Consider the following 26,810-nt stretch of genomic DNA (forward strand, 5'->3'; position numbering starts at 1 on the left):
TAAATGAAATTCAGGAAGTAAATCTAGATTTCTATATCTCAAATGCGGACTGGGGAGAAAAAAAAAGATTTAAAAAAGATTCTAAAGAGTAAAGGCCTGCTGGAGCTGCAGTTCATTACAAAGGAAAAACAATACAGAAATGGCTGAAAGACAAAATAAACACTTTGTCCTGTGCGAGGCACAAGAGAAGAGTTTGTCAAGTGTCAGAAATGGAAAAGGTTCATCCTCTTGAGAGCAATAACCATCTCTGTAACGTTCACATCAATCTCCCTTTTAGATTTTATGCATCTCCAGTGTACAAGGGGACATGTAGCAACAAAGGAAAATTAAAGGTATAATTCAGATATGTAGGAATCATCCTCTGGGGAGCATGAACATCCACAGCAGGTTTCATAAAAATCTGCCCGCTAGTTGTTCAGAGATCTTCTTCTGGACTAAAGTGCTTGAAAGGCAGGCTGGGTAGTGCAAGCTCAACACTTCCTGTAGCTGCTTCACAATAAAAGCATCCTCTCTTAACCAACATTGTAGCCTTATTGTTAGCAGATTATGCCTGTGACCTCTCAGATCAGGGTGATTTCTGACCTGTCACATAACCACAGTGACGAGCTCTACGGCATCTGCTGTTCTACTTGCTGACCGCTGCCATTTAGTCTTTATGTTGATACGGTCTGAACTAGACTCAGGTTAGTGCTGGAAATAACGAGCTGCTGATTGGCCACATAACGATGTTGAAGTTGTGAATGGCGCAGAACACAGCAGCACACGCTGCCGACTTCAGCTCAACTAACAAGATTAGATGTCAGCCTCATTTGCTTTCCATCCGAGCCCGGATGTTTCTCATTTGATCGCAGAACGCCTCATTTGTGCCGTGGATGCTTTTTTTGTTACACAGTGGAGCCATTATGCTTTACTTTCTTGAAAAAATGGTAATTTAGATCATCAGATCCCCACCTCCCTTTGCAAAGAACTTGATAATAATTACCAGAGTAAGATTGGGCTCAGAGGCTGCGTGTTAGGAGATAATGAAGCAGACAAATGCTTCGGTTTCACAGCTCTTTGGTGCTAACGAGGAGATTCAGCTTGTGATTGTTCGCTCGTGTGCCGTTGCCACAGAACTTTCCCACAGTGTTGCTTAAAATGCTGAAACTTTGCCACACGCCAGAACAAACAGTCTTCACACAAAGCTTCGAGGTACTCTGGTGATGAACTGGATTCAGCAGGCTGCGGGCCCGGAAACAATCGTCTGGTCTGCTCTGAGGCTGAAGCTCCTCTGCGATCCGCTCCGACAGCCTATGAGGACACATGTCTCTTACATGTCTGTTAAACTGATGCATGTGTTCTAAAGGTGCAGGTGCAAAGGGTTTTCAAAGTGTCAATTCACAAATTTTGCACAGAACACGTTTTCTCACTACGTGTCCCTGAAGAAGCAGACAGTTTTGGTTTTATTCGTCCAGGCTTCGAGGTCCGTCTCTGGCATTTCTCATACTACTCCAATACCAGACGAGGCAAATGGCATCTGTTGTGTCCACAGCTCTGAAAATTCCATTCCAAAGATTCAACTGCAGCTAGACTGCATTAGTGTCAATCAATATTTGTAACGACTGTTCCATATCGTGCACTGAATAGTTTTCACAAGGACTACTTTCTAGAGATGTCCCTCCAGATCAATGGCTTTCAGATATGAAGACATGTTGTTCTTGAAGTTTTTAATGGATATTCTCAATGCAGTTTTTTAAAAACAAAATTCCATTCATCTTGTTTTTGCTCACGTGAGTGAACTGAGCCTTCATCACAGACTTCAGGAAATGCTCCTGAGTGCTTGAAAGAATGAAGATCATCTGAGCTAACGGCTCATCTCCTCCTGCCTGTTCACTGGACTGTGCTGTCCCACATAAACAATTATCTCCCTGAGACTTATCATCATTAATTAATGCGAATTACGCAAGCTGTAATTATTTTCTGTTGTTCAGTTTTAAGAAGACCACTGAGACCGGGGAGGTACAGTAGTGAATAGTGATCTTTCCTGCTTTCTCCTCTTCATGTGATGGAACCTGATAATTCCTCTGCAAGGTTGTTTTTCCTCTTTCTGAGACTCTTCTTTCTTCTGGTGTTCAATATTGAGACTGCATTGCAACAAAACTGGCAAAGGACCTGCAGCTGTGAAAGGATGATATGTTCATGGTCAACTGGAGGTATGTTGTTGTTGGAGCATGTGATAGAGCAGAAGGATGTTGGAGCACAGAGCACACACACAGCGAATTTCCTTGCTGGAGCGTCACCTTATCTCTCGCTCTATCATCACTCCAGCTCTGTGAACAAGGAGTTGAAAATCTCCCGAAAAATGAAAGAGAATCCTTTAAGGCCAGAGGGATGGCCATGTGTCTGTAATGTTTCTGTTTCCGGTGAATTGCAAAACTCAGCCCTTTAAAAATGCTAAAGTCTTGAGTGCTTGTTGGGGGCCCTCAATGCAGTGATGCGAGATGGTCTTGAAAAGGCAAGGTCCCTGTTTCAGTAACGGTTTAAAACCTTTTCTTTGGGGTTCTTTTCCCCCTGGCTACAAGCTAATATTTTAGATTCTTTTCATTCCTGTGGTGAATAATTTCTTCTTGTGCCTGAAAAGAATTTAAAAAGAGGTCGATGAGCAAGAAAAATGTGAAAGGCATCACAAAACTGCCTGCAATTTATTTCATTTCGTTTTATTGTCAGCTGTCTATGACATTCATTTTCTATGTTATTTTTCTTTTTTTCACACCATTGTTTGCGACCTTGTAGCATAACGAAAGACCTATTCAGTCATGGGGAAAGGAACATGCATTGACCATAGAAAGGAGAGATTTTCGTCTTTTTCATGGTGATGGAGGAAAGGATCACACTTTAAATGATCGCAGAGTTGGAGCAAAGGTCCAAAAGTACTTCAGAAACGAATGGAAATAAAATTATTTCCATAAAAGTAAATAGAATGAAATATCCGGTCAAGTGTAGAGTAGGTTTTGATTATTATTTCATCTTTTGGCAGCGTGTCAACACAGTTCATGTGTCAGTGTGCTGAAGTCCTACAGGAGGCCACTGCAAACAAAGTGAGACCCGTTTTACACCGCCAGTCTAGTCAAATCAGTCACATTTAATTATTCAGTGGTTTCAATATGTTTTTTTCACAAAGTGCTTCACACAGCAAGGACATAAAACACATTAATAAGACAGAGCTAACAGAGCCGACTGCAAGGTACAAGGTTAGACCTTGTATGCAGTGTGAAGGAGAATATTGTAAGCTTTTCTGATGCTTTTCAGCAGTTGAACAAGAGCTCCACATCCCGCTTCCTAAATCGGAAGGAAAGAGATGAATTTGAGGTGTTTTAGAGGAGATTTTGTGAGGCATTAGCTCAAAAGTTAAGCTTTTCCTTCAAACAAAACATGGCAGCAGCGATTAGTCAGTTATACAATCATCTACAAGAATATTGCCACTCCATTTAGGTATTTATTAGTGCTGTCCATCGATTAAAATATTTAATCGCAATTAATCTCATGAATGTTGTAGTTAACTTGCGATTAATCGCAAATTAATCACACATTTTTATCTATTCTGAATGCCCCTTGAATTATCATTTTAATACTCTTATCTACATGGAAAAGTGGATTAGCTTACTTTGTGCAATTGTTTTTTCATTGAAAACAACAACGTGTAGTGTTATATTTCACACTAACATTCTCACTTTGAGCAGTCATTCACATTTGAATGAAACAAATCTCACACAATTTAACACTTCAATAAACAGATGACAAAAAAAATAAATACTTGGTTACTAAAAAGCCCCTTCAACAACTCTTTCTAAGGGATCAAAGTGCACATCATTGTAATCTAGGACTCAGGCTATAGTGCAGTTAAACCATGGCTTAAACTTTCCTTTCTTAAGTTTCCTTTGAACATAATAGCATCCATATGCCTCTGTAGAAAGCCATCCATTGTCGCCTGGTTTTGACAAGGAGGCGGCGGAGAATTCGCGTTCGCCGTGTGTTTGGCCATCAGGTGGTATTTCAGACTGGATGTGCTCACACCGACAATACACACAGATAACTTTGGTCTTGTCAGTCGACCCATCTGGCAACTTTTTGAAACTAAACTTTCCATTCAGAATCTTGTTTGCATCATTTTCGGCGTTTCGCGCTAGACATCCACACAAACCGGTAGCCTACTGTTTTTACAGATAGCGAGCAGGCAAGACCAAAACGTGCGTGGGGCGTGCCCATTGTTTTGTTTCCAGTTTATAACCAGATCCTGTAGTTTTTCTTATGTTACTGGCAGTGGCTGCAGCTTATAAAAAACTACAAGTTCACTAGGTCACAAAGAGCGTTAATCTCACAATAAAAAAAATGACAGCTTTAAAATTGATCTGTGTTAATGCGTTAATAACGCAATATTTTTGACAGCACTAGTATTTATCAGTCAAAAATGCCAAACTGTCTCTGGCTCCAGCTTCTAAAATGTGAATCTTTGATGTAAGTCATTTGGACTGTTGGTCAGATTAAACAAGTGATTCCTCCATAACAAAGCAGATGAACTCCAGTCCCATGTTCACCACCAGCATGAGTTTAGAGAGGCCCATATTCTGGCCTTGACAGAAACGTGACTGTGAGCTTGTAATAGATGAGTTTATTGCACCTTTAAGCATAGGATGGGAGGCTGCGATCACTGGTAAGTCACACGGAGGAGGTGTATATGTTTCCATAATTGAAAGCACACTAGCAAGAGAGAGACAGTGCACCAAAGATATTGAATTTTCTTTGCTTTCTGCTTCCATGCGTCCATTCTACCTGCCTTGTCATTTTCCCTTTTTTTTCCTATATTCACTGGAAGGCAAACAAGAGTACCGCCTCAGAACTGATCCGACAGACTTCTCAGGAGCTTTTCCAAAAATGTGGCTGATCCCACCAGAAATGGCAAGACACTGGACCAGTGTTAACTGTCCTACTTCTCCCGTGGGCGACAGCTGATTGCGAAAGTGCTCACCAGAAAGTCTGGACTGCACAGCATGGGAGGAGTTTAATGAGCTCACAGAAGTGGTCAGTTCTTGGGTGTCAGTGTGAGAGGACGCTGTCATCCCTGAAAAGGTAATTAAGATCAGTAAGAACAGTAAGCCCCGGGTGGCCAAAAACCTTTAAGTGTTATTAAACAAGAAGAAATGTGCATTCAAGCCCGGCACGTTATCTGAGCTACGGATTTTTACAAAAGGAGTAACAACAGTTTAGGCTCAGCCTGAGAGTGTGTCAGGGCCATGGTCAAGTTAAATGACAAAGCAAAGGTGGTGTAAGAAGGCTTTTCATCAGATCTGGCTGCGGCTCAGGAGTTTAATATGTCTCGTTTCAAGAAACAGCCATCATAAGACTCGGAATGACTGCAGGCCTGTCGCCTTGACCTCACTAGTTACGAAGTCACTTGAAAAGTTAATTGAAAAGGAGCTTCTGGACAGGACCGAGCTTCATCTTGACCTACTGCAGTTTGCATACTGAAGAGTCAGGATGTGACTAAAACTTAGCGGGACCTTGGACTTCCTCACCAACAGTGAGTGTCCTTTCTCCGCTCCTACACATCCTGTACACCTGTGACAGTGAGACTGATGACCATCATATTGTGAATGGGATGATACAGGGCTGCACGGTGGCGCAACAGGGAGTGCGCGTGCCTCACAGCAACAAGGTTGCTGGTTCAATTCCCGGGTTGGGCCTTTCTGTGTGAAGTTTGCATGTTCTTCCCGTGCATGCGTGGGTTCTCTCCGGTCACTCCAGCTTCCTCCCACAGACCAAAAACAAGCTCATTAGGTTAATTGGTGACTGTTCAGGGTGTACCCCGCCTCTTGCCCAACAGCTGGAATAGGCTCCAGCACCCCCGCAACCCCGAAAGGGATATGCGGTATAGAAAATGGATGGATGGATGGATGGATGGATGGATGGATGGGGATGATACAGTGAGCTTGTTGAAGGAGGATGAAACGATCCTGTCATAGATTTTTTTTCTAAATGGTGTCAAGAAGCTTTTTGGACAATGGGAGGCAATATGCATTGACTTGAGACATCATCACTCCAACCCTGTTGACAGTAAAATGAGCGGTCAGGTTGTAGAAATCATTGATGCACAAGTACTTGGGCCGTGTAATTGATAATAAGCTGATCTTTGATTGTAACACCAATATACTGTGTAAAAAAAAAAGAAAAAGAAAAATTATTATTATTGAGTCTATTTTTACTTTCTCTTTTATCTGGCTTTATGCTTCTCTCAGTTTTAAACTGAAAAATGCATTAACAAAGGTGATCAAGGTCTGTAGCAGTATCATGGGTACTCATCAGAAAAGTCTTTCTGAGTTATATAACCATTAAAGAAAGCAGAATGCATCCAGTCTGGCAGCGCCTTGCCTTCAGGTTTCTGCTGCAAATACCTAAAACCAACAGATACAAACAGTGTCTCACCCCCTCGGCCACGTCACTGCTCAGCTCCAGAAGAAGAGGAAGAGAAGTCAACTTTATTAATCACAGCACACAGAGTTACAGGGAGGGAACTGTACACGCCATGCAAGTCAAATTGTTTTCTCCGCATTTATCCCATGCTTGGTCTGTGGATCCTCCGCGGTAGACCAGGAGCGGTGGGCTGCCAGCTGCCAGCCAACAGCAGCGCCCGGGGACCAGTTCTCCTTCATCACCTTTGGTCAGGTGGTGATCTTCTTGCATGTTTTTAGTGGCGGTTATTTAAGGAGGAAAACCCGGGCGAACACGGGGAGAACATGCAAACTCCACACAGAAAGGCCCCCTTTTTTCCTCGAGCAGCAGGCACTGAAGGCATGGTGGAGGACACGCCACCACGCCAAGACTGAAAGGTAATATCAGCCCAGCACCCACCACGCTTGGCAAACATCGCTTTACTTGAATGTCAGTATTGCTTTTAGTTCTTATTATATGTGGTATCTGATTGCCTTTTTAGGATCTTGTGTGACGTATGTTTTTACTGTTTTACTTCTGCACAACCAGTTTCCCCTCTGGGCACAAAAAACGCTCTTGGTTAAATTCAGTTGTGCAGGAAAAGCCCAAGATGACACCATGTGGAGTTATACTGGCTTTTTTGGCTTCTGTTCTCCAGTCCGAACACTGACTCTAGTCACCCTGCTCTCCTGATTTCCACACCACACCATTGTCACGTGATCTTGCTTGAATATGAAACTTGTGTGACAGATGCAGATTTTTCTAAAATGAATTGGTAACTCGTGTAAACTGCTTTAAGCAAACCAGTGGCATCTGTTTTACAGTTGTCTTGACGAGTTCGTCATACGTTGCAAATGAATGTTGCTCCCATGTGATAACACATAGCAGGTGCGAGGAGCACATACATAAAAATAGAAGAAAATGAAAGACGGGCGTGATAGACGTATGACTGAGACACTGAAATCTGTTCATTGGCAAAATGGGATTTTTTTTCTCTTGTAAAACTTATTCTTGGCATTTGTGGCATCTTGGCAGGTAAAGCATGAAGTTAATTTGCAGACACTGCCAGTATGTTCTCAGGGCTCAGAGGCAGATGGTTGAGAACCGCTGGTCCAGATGGTGCCGCTGCGTCCGGGGTGACCACAAGCGTCGGCTCGTGGTTTAGAAGCAGTCGGGAGTATCATTTAGCTGGAAAACAGCCAAACTAACACAAACCTGGAAGTCAGTTCACTTGATGTCCTTCTCTTTTTCATCTTCATTTCCTTGAAGCTCACTCCAAAAGTTTCTTTAAACTCAAACTGACCAGGTGCAAAACAGTCGAGGCTTGTAAACAGAGGTCACGTGACTGAGTTGCAGCAGCTTTGCTGGACAGATGTTTCATCACCTGTCACCCTGCCAACTTTCGAGATTTTTGACAGCACATGCAGTCGACGCAAATCAGCATTCAAGTCCCTTTATCTTCAAACAAGCATGATGGATTTAGCTGTACTTCACTTAATAAATAGCTAAATTTGTGCAGAATCAGATTGCAGTTTCCTTCAGTTTATTTTTATCACGCATGTCTTCATAGCAATAAAACGGCTTTACCAATTCCAAATTCTTATAAACAGAGCAACTAGAGACCCATCATATTAACACCATAAATTTGAGCTATATTTTAAAAAACACAGGAGCAATAGAATTATAATTTCGCATAATAGAAAATTTCAAGTGTATTTTTTACTCAAAAAATGAAGCAAATAATGAATAAACCAGTGAAAGGGGTCTCGGCCTGAATGCTGAGAACATGGAGGGTTTGCTGGTTGTTTTTTTTTTTTTTTTTTTTGCATCTTAATTTACTTTGAAGATGAGAGATTCACAGTTCACCTCGACACAGAATCACTCAAGAGCTGAAGTAAGCTGCAGAGTGAAGGCATGAGACACACCGTTCATACCGGTTCATGTCTGTAAACCAGTCCTGGATCCAGTCTGTTCCCCAGTCTGTTACACACTCCTGCTGTTTACCACTTTAGCAGACAAGTTAATTGGCAGAAAATAAAAGAATACACCAATTACCACTCTCATTCTTAAATACCTCTCTAATCACCACTATCTCCCTGCCCCTCACCAACACCCTTCCCCCCCCCGACGTCCTCATTCATTTGCACAAATACACAAACTCCCCCGCCTCTCCTTTAATTGTTTTCAATTTGTTTCTCGTTAGCACTTTCATATGCCAGCACCTCCTTCTCTTCTCCCTTTTTTTCTCCATTAACGGGCTGCAGAGGGAGAGAGAGAGAAAACATACGAAAACAGAAAGGTGGAGTCATGAGGGGGTTGCGTGTTTGTGTTGCAGGTCAAATAAATGAAGAGGGGGAAGCGAGTAGCAGTGAAATCTACACAGGAAGAGCAGAAAGGTATTACTTTGAAATATTTCCAGGTGTTGTCACCAGGAACGGAGCACAAAGGGCGAAAGGAAACACAGAGACCATCTTCATCCTCCTTCCTGCGCTCCAGCTCATAATGAAATAATTAGATAATTAGATGAGTAATTGGACCGTTTCTTTTTTTTCCTTTCCTCCTGCTGTGACATCTGCTCGGCTGCAGACATCAGAAACAGAGAACAGAAAAGTGTGTAAAGAAAAGAGTGTAGATTTAGAGCGGCACCACGCCCATCCGCATCCAAGCCTGCCCCAGTGCGTTATGGGGAGGCAGGGACCCAAATCTGCCTTGACCAATCGTTTGCCTTTTCCAAATTGGCCTCGCGGATGCACTCCGTGTGTCTTTGTAGGGGAGGAGAGTGATTTGTTGCACACATGCAGTCATCCGTTGTGCTGCTGTTTGATGTTAGGGGGTGATTCGTCAACCAATCAGAATGCTTGACCTATTTTTTTTTCCTCCTTCCCTTCCCTGAGCAATGACTATGATCAAATCTTGGAAGTGTGACTGGCTCAAGACCATGGCAATATCATGTAAAACCTCCAAATCCACCGTTTGACGTGTGCTACGATGGTGTGTATTCTTGGGTTGATTCAACTCCTTACGAGACGCCGCCCAATTTTGATTGCTTTTACAGTGTTTGCTGCTGCGTTAACAAGCGTGTGTGTACGTGTGTGCGATGGTGGTATGTTAGTCACAGAAATAGCTGCCAGTGCACATCAGCCTCCTTTGAGCTCATCACCGGATACTTCAGAGAGAGAGAGATGAGATGAGATTAGGGATTTGGTTTGCCGAGAAGCCGTCAGATTGAATCGACACACCACGTTTAGACTGTGTGTTTCTTCTGTATGTGTGTGTGTGTGCGCGCGTGTGTGTGTGTGTTTCCTGCAGTTTGTTTGAGTCTCTGTGTTTTACCACGCCTTTGGCCAATCATGCACATATTTGCTTTATTCATTTTCCTCCTCATTCCCCAGGACACACACCCACACGCACACACACATACATGCATGCACATACATAAATACACACTACTCACACTATGCCAGAGGTGGTTGTGACTCTTAGTAAACAAGCTTTTATATTTGTATTTGTTCTCACAGAGACAAAAATGGTTCAACAGTTCCACTGAAGTTTGTTTCCTGCAGAGAAAAAAAGGATTTGGTTGATCTTTCCTGTTGTTCCTGTTTCCTGTCATGTTTGTGAATCGCTGCTCGCTCTCTCTCTCTGCTCTTCCAGCACTCAAACATCTCACGCTTAAATCACTTCCCCCTCTCCAAGAATCTAGAGTTGGTTAACAAAATGCATCAAAAACAGCTTATACTGGTACTTCCTTTCTTTCAGGCAGGAGACACTAACTAAATGAAGTGAAGAGAGTTTTTGATGACTTTTATCATGATTTTAACAATTGAAATTGATGGAAAATGTTTAGAAATTTTTTGCCCTGAATCTGCATCTACAGTCACAGTGCAAATTAAAGTATAATGTGCAAAGTTACTCAGGAAAATAAAGTTCAGCGTGTCCCGTGAGACGTGCCAGATTTATTTCCAACGATGTAACTGTAGTTGTTTGTTAGGAAAAAAACCAAAAATTTTCAAAAACGCTCATATCTGCAATGTTAATCCTTTAAACAGTCCCTGCATCCACTAGAGAAACAAATCACTTGTCCCTCAATCTACGGTCTACTTTTTCACAGAATTAGATTAAAATCGGTTATCAGGATATTGAGATACGCTGCTAAATAAGTAAGAAACAGAACTGAAAACATACAGCCTGCTCTTTGATGGGGGTGTTTGGTGATTAGACCCCATCACAAAGGGATCAGCTGACCACAACCCTTAATCTAACTAAGTGTAACATATTTATGTCCCCATTAAAGACATTTTTAACCAGAACATTTTGAGCACACTAAAGTGGCTGGTAAACGCGCAGACACAAACATGTGATCATGTGTTGACCACAGTTATATTGCTTCCATTCTTGCTGGTTGTGTGTCCTCTGCAGCCTTGAAATCAGACCCTCTGAGTCTTATTGGGGCACCAAGGTCAGACCTGACTTCTTTGCTGCAGTCAGTCAGATCAGTCAGACTGGACAGTCAGTCCTATAGGCTGCATCTGAGAACACTATTATGAATCTTGCATAAGAAAGAGAGGAAAGGAAGAAGAAGAGCTTGCAGAAACAGATTCACTTAAATTACAGAGGCCAAATAAAGGAATAAGTAAGCTTCCTAGCAAACAAGTGCCTACACATTTAGCAGAGACAACGCTGTAAAGATTCAGTAATGTCCATAAAGTAGTCTGAAACATCCAAATCTTCACATTTGTTATCATGTGCGTGTTGCTGCACGATGAAGATGACGTCTAATAATGATGACCACGCAAAGGAACATGCTCAGACTGAAGAAAGATCAACTACAAGATTAACTCAACATGTTATTCTACTGTCCACTGTCCTGACTGCCACATTAGGCACACTGCTGCTGTGAGGAGAATCCAAATCACAGTAAATATGGAACATGTGTGGAATAATGGATTAGCCCAGCAGTAAATTTCTGTTTTAGTATTTCTGGTTGCTGACTTGTCATGTGAGGTCCATGTGTCGCGTCCCTCACTGTCACCAGAGTGGATTATATGTGTCGCTGTGTGGAGGTTATAATCAGGGTCAAAGTGCAAAGAATTACACGGAATAATGTTATTTTTACTTAAAAAGAAAATCGGCCTCTGTGGAAATGACTGCAGCTAATTTGCACCAATTTGGAGTCCAAAGACGATGAAGATCAAAGAGTTATGTTGCACCATTGATTTTTAGGGCTTCTTGCATCTTTGATCAAAGGATTTCTTTTTCATGTTCCCATCACTCGTGTTACCCCCCCCCCCCCAAAAAAAACATTAATTTTTCACTTTATCTTGTGGTGCTATGGGGAAGCAGAACTTCAGGCTGCTTCTTGCTGTTTTATGATGGTTGTTGAAAAGTACAGAAAAGTACTAGATGGGAACGCACCTAATAAACTGGCTACATAAAGACCAGGGCTCCTCACCCTCATAAACGTATTAACCCTTAAACCCCCCTCCGCTCAAACACACATTTTTCCTGCTGTTCACTCAGTTTAATGTTTGTGCTTCACTGTGCAGACTGATGTATGTGCAGAGTTTGACACTACAAGGCTGTTTTCACAGTCATCTGCTGAAAGTGAAAAGTTTTTCTGTGCTCATTTAAAAATCCAGTTTCAAGGGGGGCGGGACTATGAGCATGACTGGTGATTGGTTCAGTATTCAGCTTTCACAAATGTGATAAGACATAACTGATCCAACGGCAGGGAAATTCACTTCACTCGCTACGACAGCAAGAATAAAAAGGAGAGGGAGAAAAAAAGGACAAATAGACAATAACTCAAAAGAAAATCAACTGTAGAGGCTATGAAGATTACATACAAAAGAGTAGAAAAAAATATTCACCAGGTCACAGGTTCGATGCCTGGCCTGGTCGAAGTAACCTTGGACAAGATACTGAACCCCAGATTGCTCCCGATGCTGTGCCATTGTTTGTGAGTGTGTGAGTGGTGAACACCCATAATGAGCAAGTGGCCTAGCTACCACTGTATGAATGTATGTGGGTGAGTGAGGGAATGCAGACTTGTGTTGGAAAAGCGCCTTGAGTGGTCTTTGGACCAGAAAAGTGCCATAAAAATACAGTCCATTTACCATTTTACCATCTTTGTACTATTGCACAGTAAAAATATATAATAGTAATATAATAATCGCGATGTTTGAACTTGAAGCCTCCAATGGACAAAGAGTGAAAACTGACTTGTCTGTGACGCTGTCAAATATGGAAATAAAAAAATAATTACAGATTCCTAGATTCTGAAATTTTCAACCAGTGAGAAGATGTAATTTTGAAAGATTTTAACAAGACATTTGAGCTTCTTTTGCAGAAAAACCATACCAGGCACAGATTGTTTTTCAAAGTAGAGTATTTTATCTCCATTTTACGACATATCTGGAGGGGATCTTTGAAAATCAAAGGCCTGTTTTAACATCTTCGGAGTTACCAAGACAAGAACAGGCCTGAGTTCAGACAGAGCGCTGAGGCTGCGCTTGCATCAGCTGACTGGGCATCAACTGTTTAATTCATGCTTCACCATTAGTGGCTCATGCATCATTGGCCTGGCTGACTGGTAACATCCAATCATATTCACAGATCCGTACAGGTCGGCCTTTTAAACCTGTGAATTATATTACTGCACTGATCCCCTCCTGCCAAGCCCATCACACTGCTGCTGCAGCTCCTAATTCCCTATTCCTCCCTCTGTCTTTAAGCTTTTCTTGTTGTTTTTTCCTTGAAAAGAAAGTCAGGAGTAAACAAATGTCCACAAACAGTGTCAGGTCTGAGGTGCTCAGTGAACTTGGCCTGATGTTTGTCTCCTATCTCTCTCCTACATGTTGTCCCACTTCCTCTTCCCCTAAGCTCAGACCCGTGTTAGGGTTAATTAGGTATTGATTTGATCAGGGCCAGGCGAGGGGCCCTGTTCTAAGGGCTTCGGTCATGCTAAATTATTAATGTTCATGCAGAGCTATATATATCTTAGATTCAGTGGTCACAAGAAAGCCAAACACTGGTTCCCAGTTCCTCTGCGCTCCTTCTCTGCCTCCCTCTCCTCTCCCTGTTCATTCACAGATTGATTGTGCAGCTTCTTTCAGAGTCGACTTCTTTTCCACAGCTGCTGGAAACGGGAGAGATGCTGTTTCTTCACATGCTTGCGTGTGTGTGTGTGTGTGTGCTTTGATTTGACAAGCGTACCCTGAATGAATTTTTGAGCAGCTCAGTTGCTCTCAACTGACAGTGGATCAACAGCACTGGGAATGTTTTTTTCTTACATGTTTTGATGTAGTGCTTGCTGGATTTCCCTGTTGCCATATCCACACGGAGGCAGATAAATGAAGCATTTCCTGCTCATTTTTTGAGAAATCGTTCATAAAAAAAGGAAGTGGCTTATGGCCCTTCTTGCTGCTCTGTTTCGTCTCTGTGTTGCTGATAATTTGGCCCGGCTGATATTTGCTATTAACAGATTTATCATATTGATTTTACCCACCAGCTAGTCCCACCCCTTCACAGTCTCCAGTGTTTCTCTTTTTCTCTTTCTACGTTTCTGCTGTTTATAAAGGTGTGTGTGTGTGTGTGTGTGTGTGTGTGTGTGTGTGTGTGTGTGTGTGTGTGTGTGTGTGTGTGTGTGTGTGTGTGTTCAAGCCAACAACCGTCCTTCCTCCCGCTCATGATCATGTTTTGATTCGGAGTGTGCAGAGAGGGAGGGGCTGCTCACAGACGAGTCTGTTGTCAGTGTGTTTGACAGCGAGGCGAGGAGGGGCTGAGCCAATCAGTGCGCTGCACGCTGCTCGGCAGTGAAATCAGATTTTACCCATTTTTAATAGTAAAAAAAACAAATAAAAAATCAAAATCAATATTTGGTGGTCAGTGTTGATACTGTGGTGGACTATCACAAATAAATCAATGTATAATAAATCGAATCATTTGGTCCCTGCAGGGAGTGTCGTAGCCTTTTCACAGGTTCCACAGAGGGGTCTAGAAGGCAGAATAACTGTACCGTCCCATAGTTCTTTGTGTATGTTGGCTGTACTGGTATTTAGAATTGGACCGAGTTGAGAACATAAAACAGACTTGATTTAACATCCTTTCATTTGGCAGTGGTTGCTTCGTTGCTTCCTCGTTGCTTGCAGGTGACTTGAGTGATAAATAAATTGAAAGCAGCTATTGAGTTCCTTTGTTTGCCGGCAGGTGGCGCACACTGACATGTCGGCACAGGTGGTGTAGGTCGGACTGTAACTGCAGTTCTGAAACGGAGTGATATCGGCTGGTTTTGAGTGCCCTCAATCCATAGACGCATCAGAAAGTAAACAAATCGAAGCCATTTTATTTGTCAGGTGTGCGTGTGTTTACATAAACCATTATCATTAAGATCACACTTATGCGTCAAACCCAGCAGCACTTCCTCAGTTTCATTCATATGTGCACATCTGTCCACAAGTCTGTGTTACTAGTAGCTGTTTGTCCTCTCTGGTGCAGATGTGGATTAGCTCGATGTCTCGTGATTCCCTCCACGAGTGTATTTGTGTGTGTTTTTGTGTGTTAGTGCGTGAGTTTGTGTCACGCTGCTCTCGGCTGTGCTGCTGGACTCTGTGAAGTAAAACGAAGTGACACAATGGAGGTTTCAGAGATTGGGGACAGCTCTATGTGTGTGTGTCTATATTCACGTGCATTTTTACATAACACACTGACAGAATCCTGGACGCTATAATGCGTGTGTGTGTGTGTGTGTGTGTGTGTGTGTGGTCTCTCTCTACCATGTCATGTGTGAATGCTTTTGGGGCCCAGAGTGTATTCACTAACTGACCTACATTTCTGGAGCTTTTTGCCTGTGGCTCAGGAGACTTTGTCGCTGTTATCTCATCTAGCCAATCACATCCCCTAATCTCATTTGTCCAATCACATCCTCGATCTCATCTGTCCAATCACAGCCTCGGCCTCGTGGGGGGTGGGGGGGTGGGGGGGCTACTTTACGCTGGCCGCTGCTGGAGATGCATTTGTGACTGTCACTTTAAATATAAAAACTCCATCTTGTGGCCCAAACGGCTCAGTGGCCGTGTAACTTTGACTTTCAGCGCTGATTTCTCACGCTGCAGCGCTGCAACCCTAATTATTTCACCCCCAACATGAAAGGAGAGCTGTATTTCTGTGCATATTGGCAGCAGGAGAGGAGGAAAAAATTGAAGCTTTTGAAAATTCTTTGAAGCTTCCGTTTTTTTGTTATCAAAGCTGCCTTTGTAGGTCGCATGAATTTTGCATGTGCAGGTTTAAGGGAACTTTGTGATGTGCCAGTGTGTGTGTGTGTGTGTGTGTGTGTGTGTGTGTGTGTGTGTGTGTGTGTGTGTGTGTGTGTGTGTGTGTGTGTGTTTCAACCATGTGCAGTACTGTACTAATTTGAGAAAGCGGGGAAAGAGGGGAGAAAATGGAAAATGTTGCCTGTCAGTAGGAATTCATCGGTGTGGTTGTGAACTCTTTTTATATAAAAAATAAGAGTTCCTCTGTAGCATTTGAGACACTAAATTCCTTTCAAAAACTTGACTTCTAAAAGGTCAATTTGTGCAGCATCTGTAGTTCCAAAACAGTCTCGACGCGGTATGTTGGGCAGTATTTTTTCCACGTTTAAGATCTTACCAGTGAAATAAGATGTTTTCTCCATTGTTATTTCTAAAAAGTTGACTTTCAGCTGCAGTTCATAAGTGTGGTGCACCCACTCAAGCTGCCCCCTGCCAAGCTCAGGCTCTTTGTGTGTGAATGAATGTGTGTTGATGTGTCTATCACATCATCACAACATGATGGGTCTCACTAGAATGTAAAGAATAACACAACTAAATTTGTTTTTGGCATCGGGCTGACACAGGCTGAAAAGACTAAAGGGATTTCTCTCTTGCACACACACACACACACACACACACACACACACACACACACACACACACACACTCTTTTTGTCAGGGCGATGTGACCCTGAAGCTTCGAAACAAACACAATGAAGCTGTGCAGAATTCAGCATTTTACTGTATTTACTGTCAATCTGCTCTATTGTAAGTTCAATTTGGATTGTGGTCCTTCCTGCTTTCTCTTTAGCCTCCGAAGGTGCGTCTGACGTCTTGTGTGGTGCTCTCTCGGAGCAGACAGCACAGGTGTGCTTTCAGATTTAGTCGGCAGGTAAAGGCTCGAGCTGCCTCCTCTCTTCCTCCGCAGTGTTTGTGTCAACATTGAGCTGACTGAGATGTGACCACAACGCTGCTGAATTACTGCAGCTCGAGTTTAACCTCGACATGAGCTCGATCTTTCTGCTGTAGTCTATATAATCCTCCGTGCTTGGTTTCACTTTCTCCCTCATAGTTTTAATTAATATCCATAGGATGCACAATACAATACAATATACTTTATTGTCCCACTTAGTGAAATTTGTCTTGGACTCAGCAACTGTGCCATAAATGCCTTGAGCTTAAGAAGGCATAAAAAACAGCAGCAGCACGAGTCTGTGTCGCCAGCAGAGCAGCGCCACAGGCGAATGTGTTGTCACGGCCACGTGCAACTTTCTCCTGTTGAGTGCAGGAAAAGAGTCTTTGGACAGAAAAGCATCTGCCAAATGAACGCAATCAAATTAAAGAAACCAAAAACTATGTCCTTAAAATGTTGAGGTTTAGTTTCAATTCACGGCTGCTTACGTCCATATTAGCTGAGGAGTGCTGGACATTTTTATCCAAGGCTTTGACAGTAAATATTAAATAGATTCAAATTTCACTTTAGAGTAATTTGTCTAATTACTTCCAGTTCCCCAGAACTGTAGACTGAGTGCAAAAGGGCTGTGGCTCCTCCACTGTTTATCTGGTTGGGATGTAAACACCCTCAAATTAAAGCTCAGCATTTTCATCTCCTTTTTGATTCATAACTGACCAGATTTTTTCCATCACTGAAAGCCGCGGTCCTCGAATCTGACCTCCTGCCTATTGGTTGCTTGGAGCGGTGCTGAAGTGGTGTTGCTGCTGTCACGAGGTCGGCCATAATGATTTTATAGTAGAGAAATACATTTCCATGCAGGCTGTTTATCAAGCTCGCCTATTGCTGCAATGTAAAGTATGTGGCCTGACAAGTGGCTACACTTGAACTCTGTGTGTGTCTGTGTGCGTGAGTACATGTGCTCTGTTTAACCTTTCCATTCCATGCTAAAAACTGCACACACACATTTACACACACACACCTACACGTGTCTTTGTCTGCTTCTCTCCGTCTGCCTCCATTTCCATTTTGTGGTGGTGGTGGTGGTGGTGGTGGGGGGGGGGGGGGGGTTGAAAATTGCAGTATATATTTATGTTTCTCTGTATGTGGTTGCCAAGCAACAGCAGAACGAAGGTATTTACAGTTAATAAAAAGTGAGTGACATTAGCTTGGTGTATTAGAGGTAAAGCGCTAATTTGCTTTAAGAGCTGTAAAGAAAGGCAAGTATGTGTGTGTGTGTGTGTGTGCGCGCGTGCGTGTGAGTCTTTTGTGCATAGTGACTAATAAACACTTCCACACCCTGTCTGTATGGGTACACAAGTGTGTGTGTCTATTGTGTGTGTGCATAATAAGCTCTCAGTCAGCCTTGTGTTTGTAGATATTTCGGTGTGTTTCTGTTTGTGTGTGTGTTTTATGTGTGCCCAAAAAGCCTTTGCACAGCCTTATTATGTATGTATGTATGTGTAAATCTGTGCTCACACATTATTGTCTGTGTGTGTGTGTGTGTGTGTGTGTGTGTGTGTGTGTGTGTGTGTGCGCGCGCAGGCGCCTGAAGAGCTTCCATGCCATTGTCTGAACATGAGCATGTGTGAGTTTGTGTACACACAATAATGTGTAGTGTTTGTATTATTGCAGCCAGTTTACATAAAATCTGAAAAATCATGTAAATTCACATGATTTCAGATTACAAACGGTTTGTTGTTGCTGTTGTCATTTCTGTTTTTTGTTGCTGCTGGGGGAGAGCAGTGGATGCAGTGCATCAGCAAAATACGTCCACCGGGAAAAGCACTTTTCCCATTTATGTTCCTCATGCTTCAAAACATAAAATAACGCTTCCTTTAATTTGGTCTCTTTGTGTAAATGCTGCATTTTGAGAAACGATGCTGGGCTTATTTTCGCCTGTGTGACAGTATTTGTTTTTTTTATTTTTTTGTCATGTTTCAGCTGCTGTCATTTGTTGTTTCAATGGTAAACATGTCAGCTTGCATTAATATCACATCTCCTCTCCTTTCCACAGGCTTTGAAAGCATCTTGGAAGGCTTGTTTGGGCCAGGACTAGTCAAAGATATCACCTTTTTCCAAGGTAAACATGCTCAAACACACAAACTAACAAATATCCATTTGCAAATAAAACTTTATACAAATAGAAAACAACTTCAGGCAGAAATATATACTTTTATATTAAAATCCTTATTTAGAATTACAAAATGATTCACAGTTAATGAAATGGTAATGACAAAAAAATGGCGAACATGAACAAAACGAAACAAATCAATAAACAAATCTGTCAGACGGAAAAACACATCAATATTTTTCTGCCATTAATGTTGTTTCCAAGCCCTGAAATGACTTTGATTTAGATTTTCTGTGGATTGCCTTTCACATTTTATTTAAATTTTTATTTTATTGAACCTTTATTTTTTACCAGGATTATTAAATTAAAACAGCAAAACAAAACAAAACAAACAAGATAAAAAAAAACACATAAAAGAAACAAACAGCAGACTTAAACAGCAAATTATTTCAATGAATGAACAGTGGTCAGCGTGCATTCACGGTTCAAACAGTCTTTAATTGTGTTTTCATGATCTTATAAAATAGTCTGGTTTACGGTGACTCACAGTCTCACAGTCGCTCACAGCGTGAGGGTGCAGAAACATGGAAAGCATTTTGCATGGACCTTGTTAAAAATCATTATTCTGCCTGGAGGGTTTTATTTTTTTTCCAGCAAAGGCTCAACTCTTCATCTATTTTACTGTGCATTCAGTGTGAGACTGAATAAACCCAGAAGACGATGAGGAAATCAGCTTCTTCCTATCAGGTTACTGATCTATGTTAGAGACATTATTTCCATGCCGCCAGAATTAACTGTTTAGACTGCGTAACAGTGTGATTCTTTCACACAACAACCGTGTTTAATTTACAACTAAACCATTACAACTAATTTACAAGGCTGGAAAAACCTGACAGATGCCACTAAACAGAAAAAAAAACACGCACAGCGTGGACCAGCTGAAGGGAATGAAACTTGTTTCTGATGGTCTCTTTGACTCAACTGGACAGAGATGCTCTGATTCTTGTAAATTAGTAGTTCGACAGATGACCTGTCAGCAGCTTAGAAGCAACTAAAACAAACCTGCTAAAACAGCCGGTCAGAGCACCAGAAACCGGCCTCCTGCAGAACCAGTCTGTCCGCTCTGGTTTTGTCTTTTTCTACGAAGGTCGCAGCTGATGTTCCAGAAGGAGATTTATGTTTGACTAATTTTTATTCACACATAAAATGGCTCTTTGTATTTTTCAGTTTTTATTTAACCTGTTTTCCACTGTACACAATGAGGCAGCTCAGAGAATCATTAGAGAAAGGCCGAGATGCAAACACAACTAGTTGTTACTGTTTATTAGTATTCATCATTAAGACTCTGTGAAGTACAAAAACACCTCAACCCTGTGCCATAAGAGCCATTCTGTGTGTTTGCATTCATGTATTCATTTATCTGTAAGTCATTCTGTAATACAATAACACCAATGTATTTATGGATGTATGTTATTTATGCTGCCTACAGCCCCAGAGCCCTATGGAAAGGAAATATGTGCGCTCATATACCATAAAATATTGTAGAAGCCACCAAAACTGTCACAGAATCTGAGTCACTGTCTCTCAGAGAGGCTTTCCTGCTCCGAGTGACACAAGTCAAATATGGATGTCATGAGAATAAAGCGAGCGAAGACCAACCTCACCCAAACACCCAGAGCTCTCTCTCCTCCTACCACCGAGAAACCAGGTCACTACGGTGTCCTGGAGTCATGTGACCCCTCCCCCACCGACTTAAGGCATTTTTAGAATATTTCTGGCTTGTCTACGTCATTTTCACTCATGCATCACACGTCCACGCATACACATGCTCTCTCTCTCCAAGCGAAGCAGGCACTCGCTTGCTTTGTGCGACACCAACGATGTTAGATTTCATAGACGAGCAACAACATTAAAGTTACATTTTGTGGCATTGAAATATTAACACATTTTAAGCAAAAACACCTGATTATTAAATTATATACTCTCAAAGGAGCCTTATCCTGCTCTGCATCAGTGATTAGCGATTTCACACATTTCCCAGAATTCCCTGTGGCCCTCTGTTTAAAGAAGGTGCACATGCTTGTTGCCTTTGCTGCAGTCAGTCAGTGGTCACGTGACCATGCTGTATTCCTTTACAGCGACCCTGGTACGCTGTCTGTCAGCCATCCATTTGTCGAACATCACATCCGATTAACTCTGATGTGGTAGAACTTCTTCTTAAAATCTTGACATCTTTTCCACTTCAGTGTGCCAGTCCTTCTAGTCCACCATCCTTGTGGCAAATGCAGAAACTCAAAGGTGGACGTGCTATCATGTAAATCTAGTTGGTTAAACAGATGATTTGTTCAAAAGATTTGCCTGTAATTGTGATTAAAACACAACATGTGTTGTTTTCTGGTCTATTTCTGTCTGTGGCGCCACAAATTGAGTTAGACTGACTTCTTTTGCACTTGAAAACACTGAATGCAGGAAATTGCAATTTAAGAATCACTAAGACGTGATGTTTACAGTAGATACTGATATCAGACTCCATACAACTGCTGCTTGAAATAATTTGCCTTTGACCAGCTATTCACAATAAGCAGAAGGCAAACAAAGCCTGGATTGCTTGAAGTGTAATAGTGATATGAAATAAATGGTGCATTGCCATGGCGGACTTTGCAGTGAGAGACAATGTAAAGGATGCAGTTCAGCCGTGGAAGTGTCAGTTTTAGTCAGACTTTGTTTCTCATTGTCTTGGATACAAGGATTTTCTCGTGTTTTTCTTCTGAAACCAGGTTGCTGCAGGAACTGTAACCTTATTAATTATAATTAAAGTGCATTTAAACACACTGACTGTTGAGCAGGAACACACACACTTAAAGCTTCATGTAAACAACATCAGCATCTTCCTCGAGATCTCAAATTCACACACAGAAACTTGACTACCGTGAGGGTGGGGGTCACATTAGCAGTGGGACTGGAGCTAATTGGCGCCTTTCCAGGGATTTTGCAAGTGGCACAACCTCAGAGTTCAAGCACAGCTCACCTTTGACCTTTTCATTACAGCGACAGACGGAGATAAGACGAGGAAGAGAGGGAGAGTAATAGGATGTCCGTTTATCTGTCGCACGTCTCGCAGGAATGTGAGAGGGAAGTAGGCTGTGATTGGAGAAGCCAGAGATGGGATCTGCTGTACTATAAGGAACACAGCATGTATGAACTGGTGCTTGTACACACACATACACACACAGCCACACACAGCCACAGAGGGAATCAAAAGGGTTTCAGATATAAAACGATCGAGCGTACAGTGACCTAGCAGACCTTGCGTGGTTCCTCAGGTGATTTGTAAATACTGCAGAAGTCATCAGTGTTTTAAAAATGATCATATTGGTGATTTTTGGACATTTTAATTCCTTAAAAAATCAACTAAACAGCACCTGAAAATCTTGTTTTTGCTTGTTTTTGACCAGTTGTTAGAGAGATTTTATACTTTCACCATGTTCAATGCATGCTGGACAGCCATCGGTTTTCATTCATATCTGTCGACAATGAAAAGCAGTCAGCAGAGTCTCGAAACTCATTTGAGTGTGAGTGGAATCCTTCATCAAGTCTGCATTAATGCTTTGCACTGTTACATTATTGCTGGTAATGCATTTTGAGACTGATATGAAGAGTCTATGTTGCATTACTACGGAAGCGCATTGCAAAGACAATAAAAAGAAATTAGATTCTTCTTATAATTATGACTTGTGCAACTTGTAATTCTCATAACAATAATAATTCTCATAATAATGAGATCTGTTATCGCAGAATTGCACTTCGATACAGAATACAACAGACATGACGCTCACTGTTTCACTCAAGTTTGGTTTTGTGCAGAAATGAAACCAATACAGCTGTAGAGCTAAATCCAGTAATTATGCGAATGTGACCTTTTTCATGATAGTGTTTGCTGAAGGAAGAGGAAGCAAGTAACTGAAATCCACCAAAAGAGAAAATGTGGAATGTGGAGTCCCGAAATCACGACAGGTGTCCGGGTGACTGGTCTCCTGTGTGAACGGGGTTGTTGTGTTCAGTGATAGTCAGCTCCTTCAGCTGTTTTTCTAAGCTGCTGAAAAGGTGACATTTTGGAGATGGGAGGTTATGATGTGATATATGTGCTGTATGTTCACAGTATATTGTGACCGTATTGATTGTGCTCTTGTGTTTCTGTGCTCTCTCTTTGTGGAGCTGACTCAACCTTCTTTTTCCTCCACCTGTCTGTAACACACTCCTGCTCTCCTTCTCTCCTCACTGCTTCCTCTCTTTCACTGCATCTCTCTCTCGTATGTTTATTTCTCTGTCGCGCTGTGGTGATGTGGTTTTGGACTGAACTGAGGGTTTTTAAAGGAAGTGTAGCGCCATGGCAACAGCTCAGCTGTAACCAAGTCAACAGCAGTCTCCTCTCTCTCTCTGTCTCAGTTCAGAGGGTGCTCTGTTGGTGAAATGCATTTACATTTTGAAGGATGAAAACTTGCACATGTATATAACCTGTGCGACTACACAATGCAGAACTGAAATGATTTTCCGTGAACCTGAACTGACAGCTGGCATCATCTGAATCAATCATAAGCCCACAAGCACAGGATGAATAATGATATGAACGACCATTGATGAGTAATTTTTGATTGCTGCCTGTTTTAAGTCTGCATGAACCAGCTGTCTGTAAAAATTTAAATTAAGGTTTATGTAAAATCTTTGTCCTCTAGACATGTGATATCTGATGTTGCACTCTTGCGATGTAAAATGAAGATATTTGTTTTTGTAAGTTGGCTTTAAATGAAGTTTAGTCACAAGTAGTCACTTCTTTGTTAAAACCATTAAGTTTATTAAGTTTATTATTAAGTTTTAAGATTATTTGTACTGAGCCAGCTGGATGTGGAATTGATTGATTTGTTTTCAGAACAAACCTAACGATTATTTTCATCATCAGTTAATCTGAACACTTTTTACATGGTGAATCGTTTGGAAAAATGTGTTGGGTTCTGTATGTATCATGATTTTGACATTATAGAGCAGAGACCTTGTCATTGTCATGTAATGTTTTGTTTTGTGTCAAGAACCCAAAGAAATTCAGCTCTAATGAAACTCTAATTAAAAAAACAGACAAAAAACAAAAATTGGAGAAGCTACAAGTAATGTCTTTGACAGATTTTTCCTTAAAATTAATTCCAGATTCATTTTCTGTTGTTTGAATGATTGATTAATTGACTAATTGTTGCAATTTATTTGTGCACAAAGGGCTACGGGATAGCTGTTTGTAGGTTTATTGTTTTCAAGGGACGATAGATGAACCTCTGCTCGATTTAACTTCTGCTTGATTTAAGTATGATTTCTGTTTGTTTCTCATTGCCATTACATTCATAGTCAGGCTAAACACACCTTTAGAGCTAGAGGCTCTGCCCACTTCTCCAGGCGGAGAAAGACAGGACAGCTGTGACACAGAATTAAAAGCAGGATGTTTCAGTTTCATGATGTGCAGCTGCTGAACTATCAGGAGACAGCAATGAATTCCTTCATCCCACTGAACATGTTTGCCAGAATGCAGTCCTGGAAAGGGGTAATTAGTTCTTCGCAAACAGGGCTTTAGGGCATGAATACTTCACAAACAGATACAGTCATATTTACATCCGTGCACACACACACGCACACACATTCATGCAGTGTTTGTGGTCTTTACACAACGATGTATTCAATAGCGGAGTGGTTAGTTTTTGCACAGCATACTTGACATATGAAGTTAGTCATCGCTGTAATTTAATCATTGGCTGTAATTAAAAGTGAATCATTGTAACGCACTTGTTGTTGTGGTTTGTGGGCCCTCAGCTGTCACTCTGCAGGCTTGACTGGTTTTTGAATGAAAACAGACAATTTCTCCATTGATTCATCTACACCCGCCTCATTTACAGCTGGCTTTAAGACTCAACCTACGTGTGGATACTGAAACTGAACTAATGCAAGAGTCAAACACACAAAACAACCGCAAAGTATGGACCCAAATTGAAAGGACAAAAAAAAAAATCTCTGCCATTTCTTTTAACAACCTCGCAAATTTGCTGATGTCTGTTTAGGCCTGAAAAGTCCACGCATTGCTAGAAATACTGAGGGATTATGGGAGTTAGAGTCATGATTTAATAAACTGCTCTCTGTCCCCTCTCTTATCCAGACTGTGAGCCTGAGGAAGTGTCTGACTGGTCCTTCGATGAAAATTGTCTCTTCTGCTGCTTAAGACGCGAGAAAGTCAAGGTAGGAGACGTCACAACATTTTGTCCCCCTGTCAGACATGACCATGAGTCTCATTACATGTGTTTTAATGCCAGAGCCGTCAGAAACTCGCAGCGTTCGCCTCAAGGCAGTAAGGTTCAAGTTCAAACCGACCTGTGAACTTTTCTCCTCTTGTTCACAAGGATTCCATATGATATGTTATTAGCAGTTCTCTCGCCATTATGCTTGACCTAAGGCCGTAGGTTTGGCTTCAGCAGTGGGAGTACACAACAAAGTTTAAAAAAAAAATTAAAAAAAACATTGAAATTGAGCAAATAATAAAATTTATAGATACCAAACACTACTGGGATAGATGTTGTATTTGCATTACTACAAAGAGAGCTGTGCTTCACTGTGTTATTTTTGACTGATGCTCTGTTCTAGTGTCTCTTGAGGACAATATTAATTGAAAATTAAAATAGATTTTTCTTACCTGAAAAACCTATTTGAGAAACATCTTTCAACCCTAAGTGGTTTCTGCGGGTATTCATGTCAGGCAGAATTCTGCCTCAACAACCTTCAGCTAAAAGTCTAGGTAGCCTGTATGTAGCCTCATAGGCAAGACCCAGGGCAAAAAAGTCCCCTAAGCACCACTACAGCTTATTAAGATCATTGCTTTGAGCTTGTGGTAATAATTGACGGTGAATCAAACAACTGTATTAACATGTATTCCCCATGTGATATTACCCCGCTGATCAAAGGAACTGTCTTCTTCTTGGACAGTCATGTGCGAAAAAGTCACATTTCCTCAAATATATTTATAAAGTTTAACTTGGAGGAACAGTTTGCCATTTTGGTACAGTTTATACACTATACGCTCCCTCAGCTCTCTCTCAGCTTTTCAAAATGAGAAGATTGATATCATTTATATCAGTATGCTATATATGAAGCAGGCGATTAGCTTAGCTTAGCATTAAACCCGGAAGATTAAACTAATGGGAAATAATATGTTGATTTGTCAAATTTAAAGGTGCTAGTCGGCAGATTTCCAGGCTAATAGCAAAATAAAATGTGAATCAAAGTGCATTTTCATCACATTTTTAATGTGTATATTCTGCAGAGCAGAGACAAATTCTGCTTCCAGCCAAATGCAGCAATTGTGTTACTTTTGTGAAGCAATTTCTTTCCTTTGTCCTCACATTTTCTGTGTTTTAGTCTGCTGTCATTTTTGAGCTTTCTCCACATCTTTGTCTCTCTTCCTCCTCCTGCATATGTGTTATTTGTGTTGTTTCACCATCACGGTCTTGACCCCAATTTAGCTTATGAAAGGAAGGTGACATAATGATTTGGAGGTGTGTGTGTGTGTGTGTGTGTGTGTGTGTGTGTGTGTGTGTGTGTGTGTGTGTGTGTGTGTGTGTGAGTTGAACTGGGAGGAGGATGATGGCACGGGTGTAAATTAGTGAGACTGGTGTCTCCTCTAAGAGTTTCTCATCGGCTATTAAGTGATTAGAGAAGAATAGTAATGAGTTTATTGGACCGACTGCTGCTTAAGGCACATATAGATAGTATGTTCATGGACATTGCGGTACCTGCATCTGCGTCTTCTGCCGCAGACAAAGGAACATGTGACGCTGCCATTCATTTAAAGACCTCCACTCCACACACAAAAAGAACATGGGGGTGTGAGGGGGGGTAACTGCAACAGCCCCTGTTTGATTCCAGACTTGTGCCCTTGTTGCACGTCATCCCCAACAAATCAATTAAAAAAAAAGAAAACACAAATGTGATGATTGCTGCAGTT

General features: G+C 41.6%; 1 protein-coding gene across 1 annotated transcript in view; it reads left to right on the forward strand.

The window, feature by feature from the left end:
• The window catches only part of lcor (ligand dependent nuclear receptor corepressor), a 77,553-nt gene that overhangs the window by 27,265 nt on the left and 23,478 nt on the right, over positions 1 to 26,810 (forward strand). Inside the window, exons 2-3 of the mRNA XM_070989462.1 lie at positions 18,725 to 18,790; positions 24,972 to 25,051. Of these exons, the coding sequence (XP_070845563.1) occupies positions 18,725 to 18,790; positions 24,972 to 25,051 (146 nt within the window). The remainder of the gene's footprint in view (positions 1 to 18,724; positions 18,791 to 24,971; positions 25,052 to 26,810) is intronic.

This window comes from Chaetodon trifascialis, chromosome 2 (assembly GCF_039877785.1).
Source record: "Chaetodon trifascialis isolate fChaTrf1 chromosome 2, fChaTrf1.hap1, whole genome shotgun sequence".
Lineage (NCBI taxonomy): Eukaryota > Metazoa > Chordata > Actinopteri > Chaetodontiformes > Chaetodontidae > Chaetodon > Chaetodon trifascialis.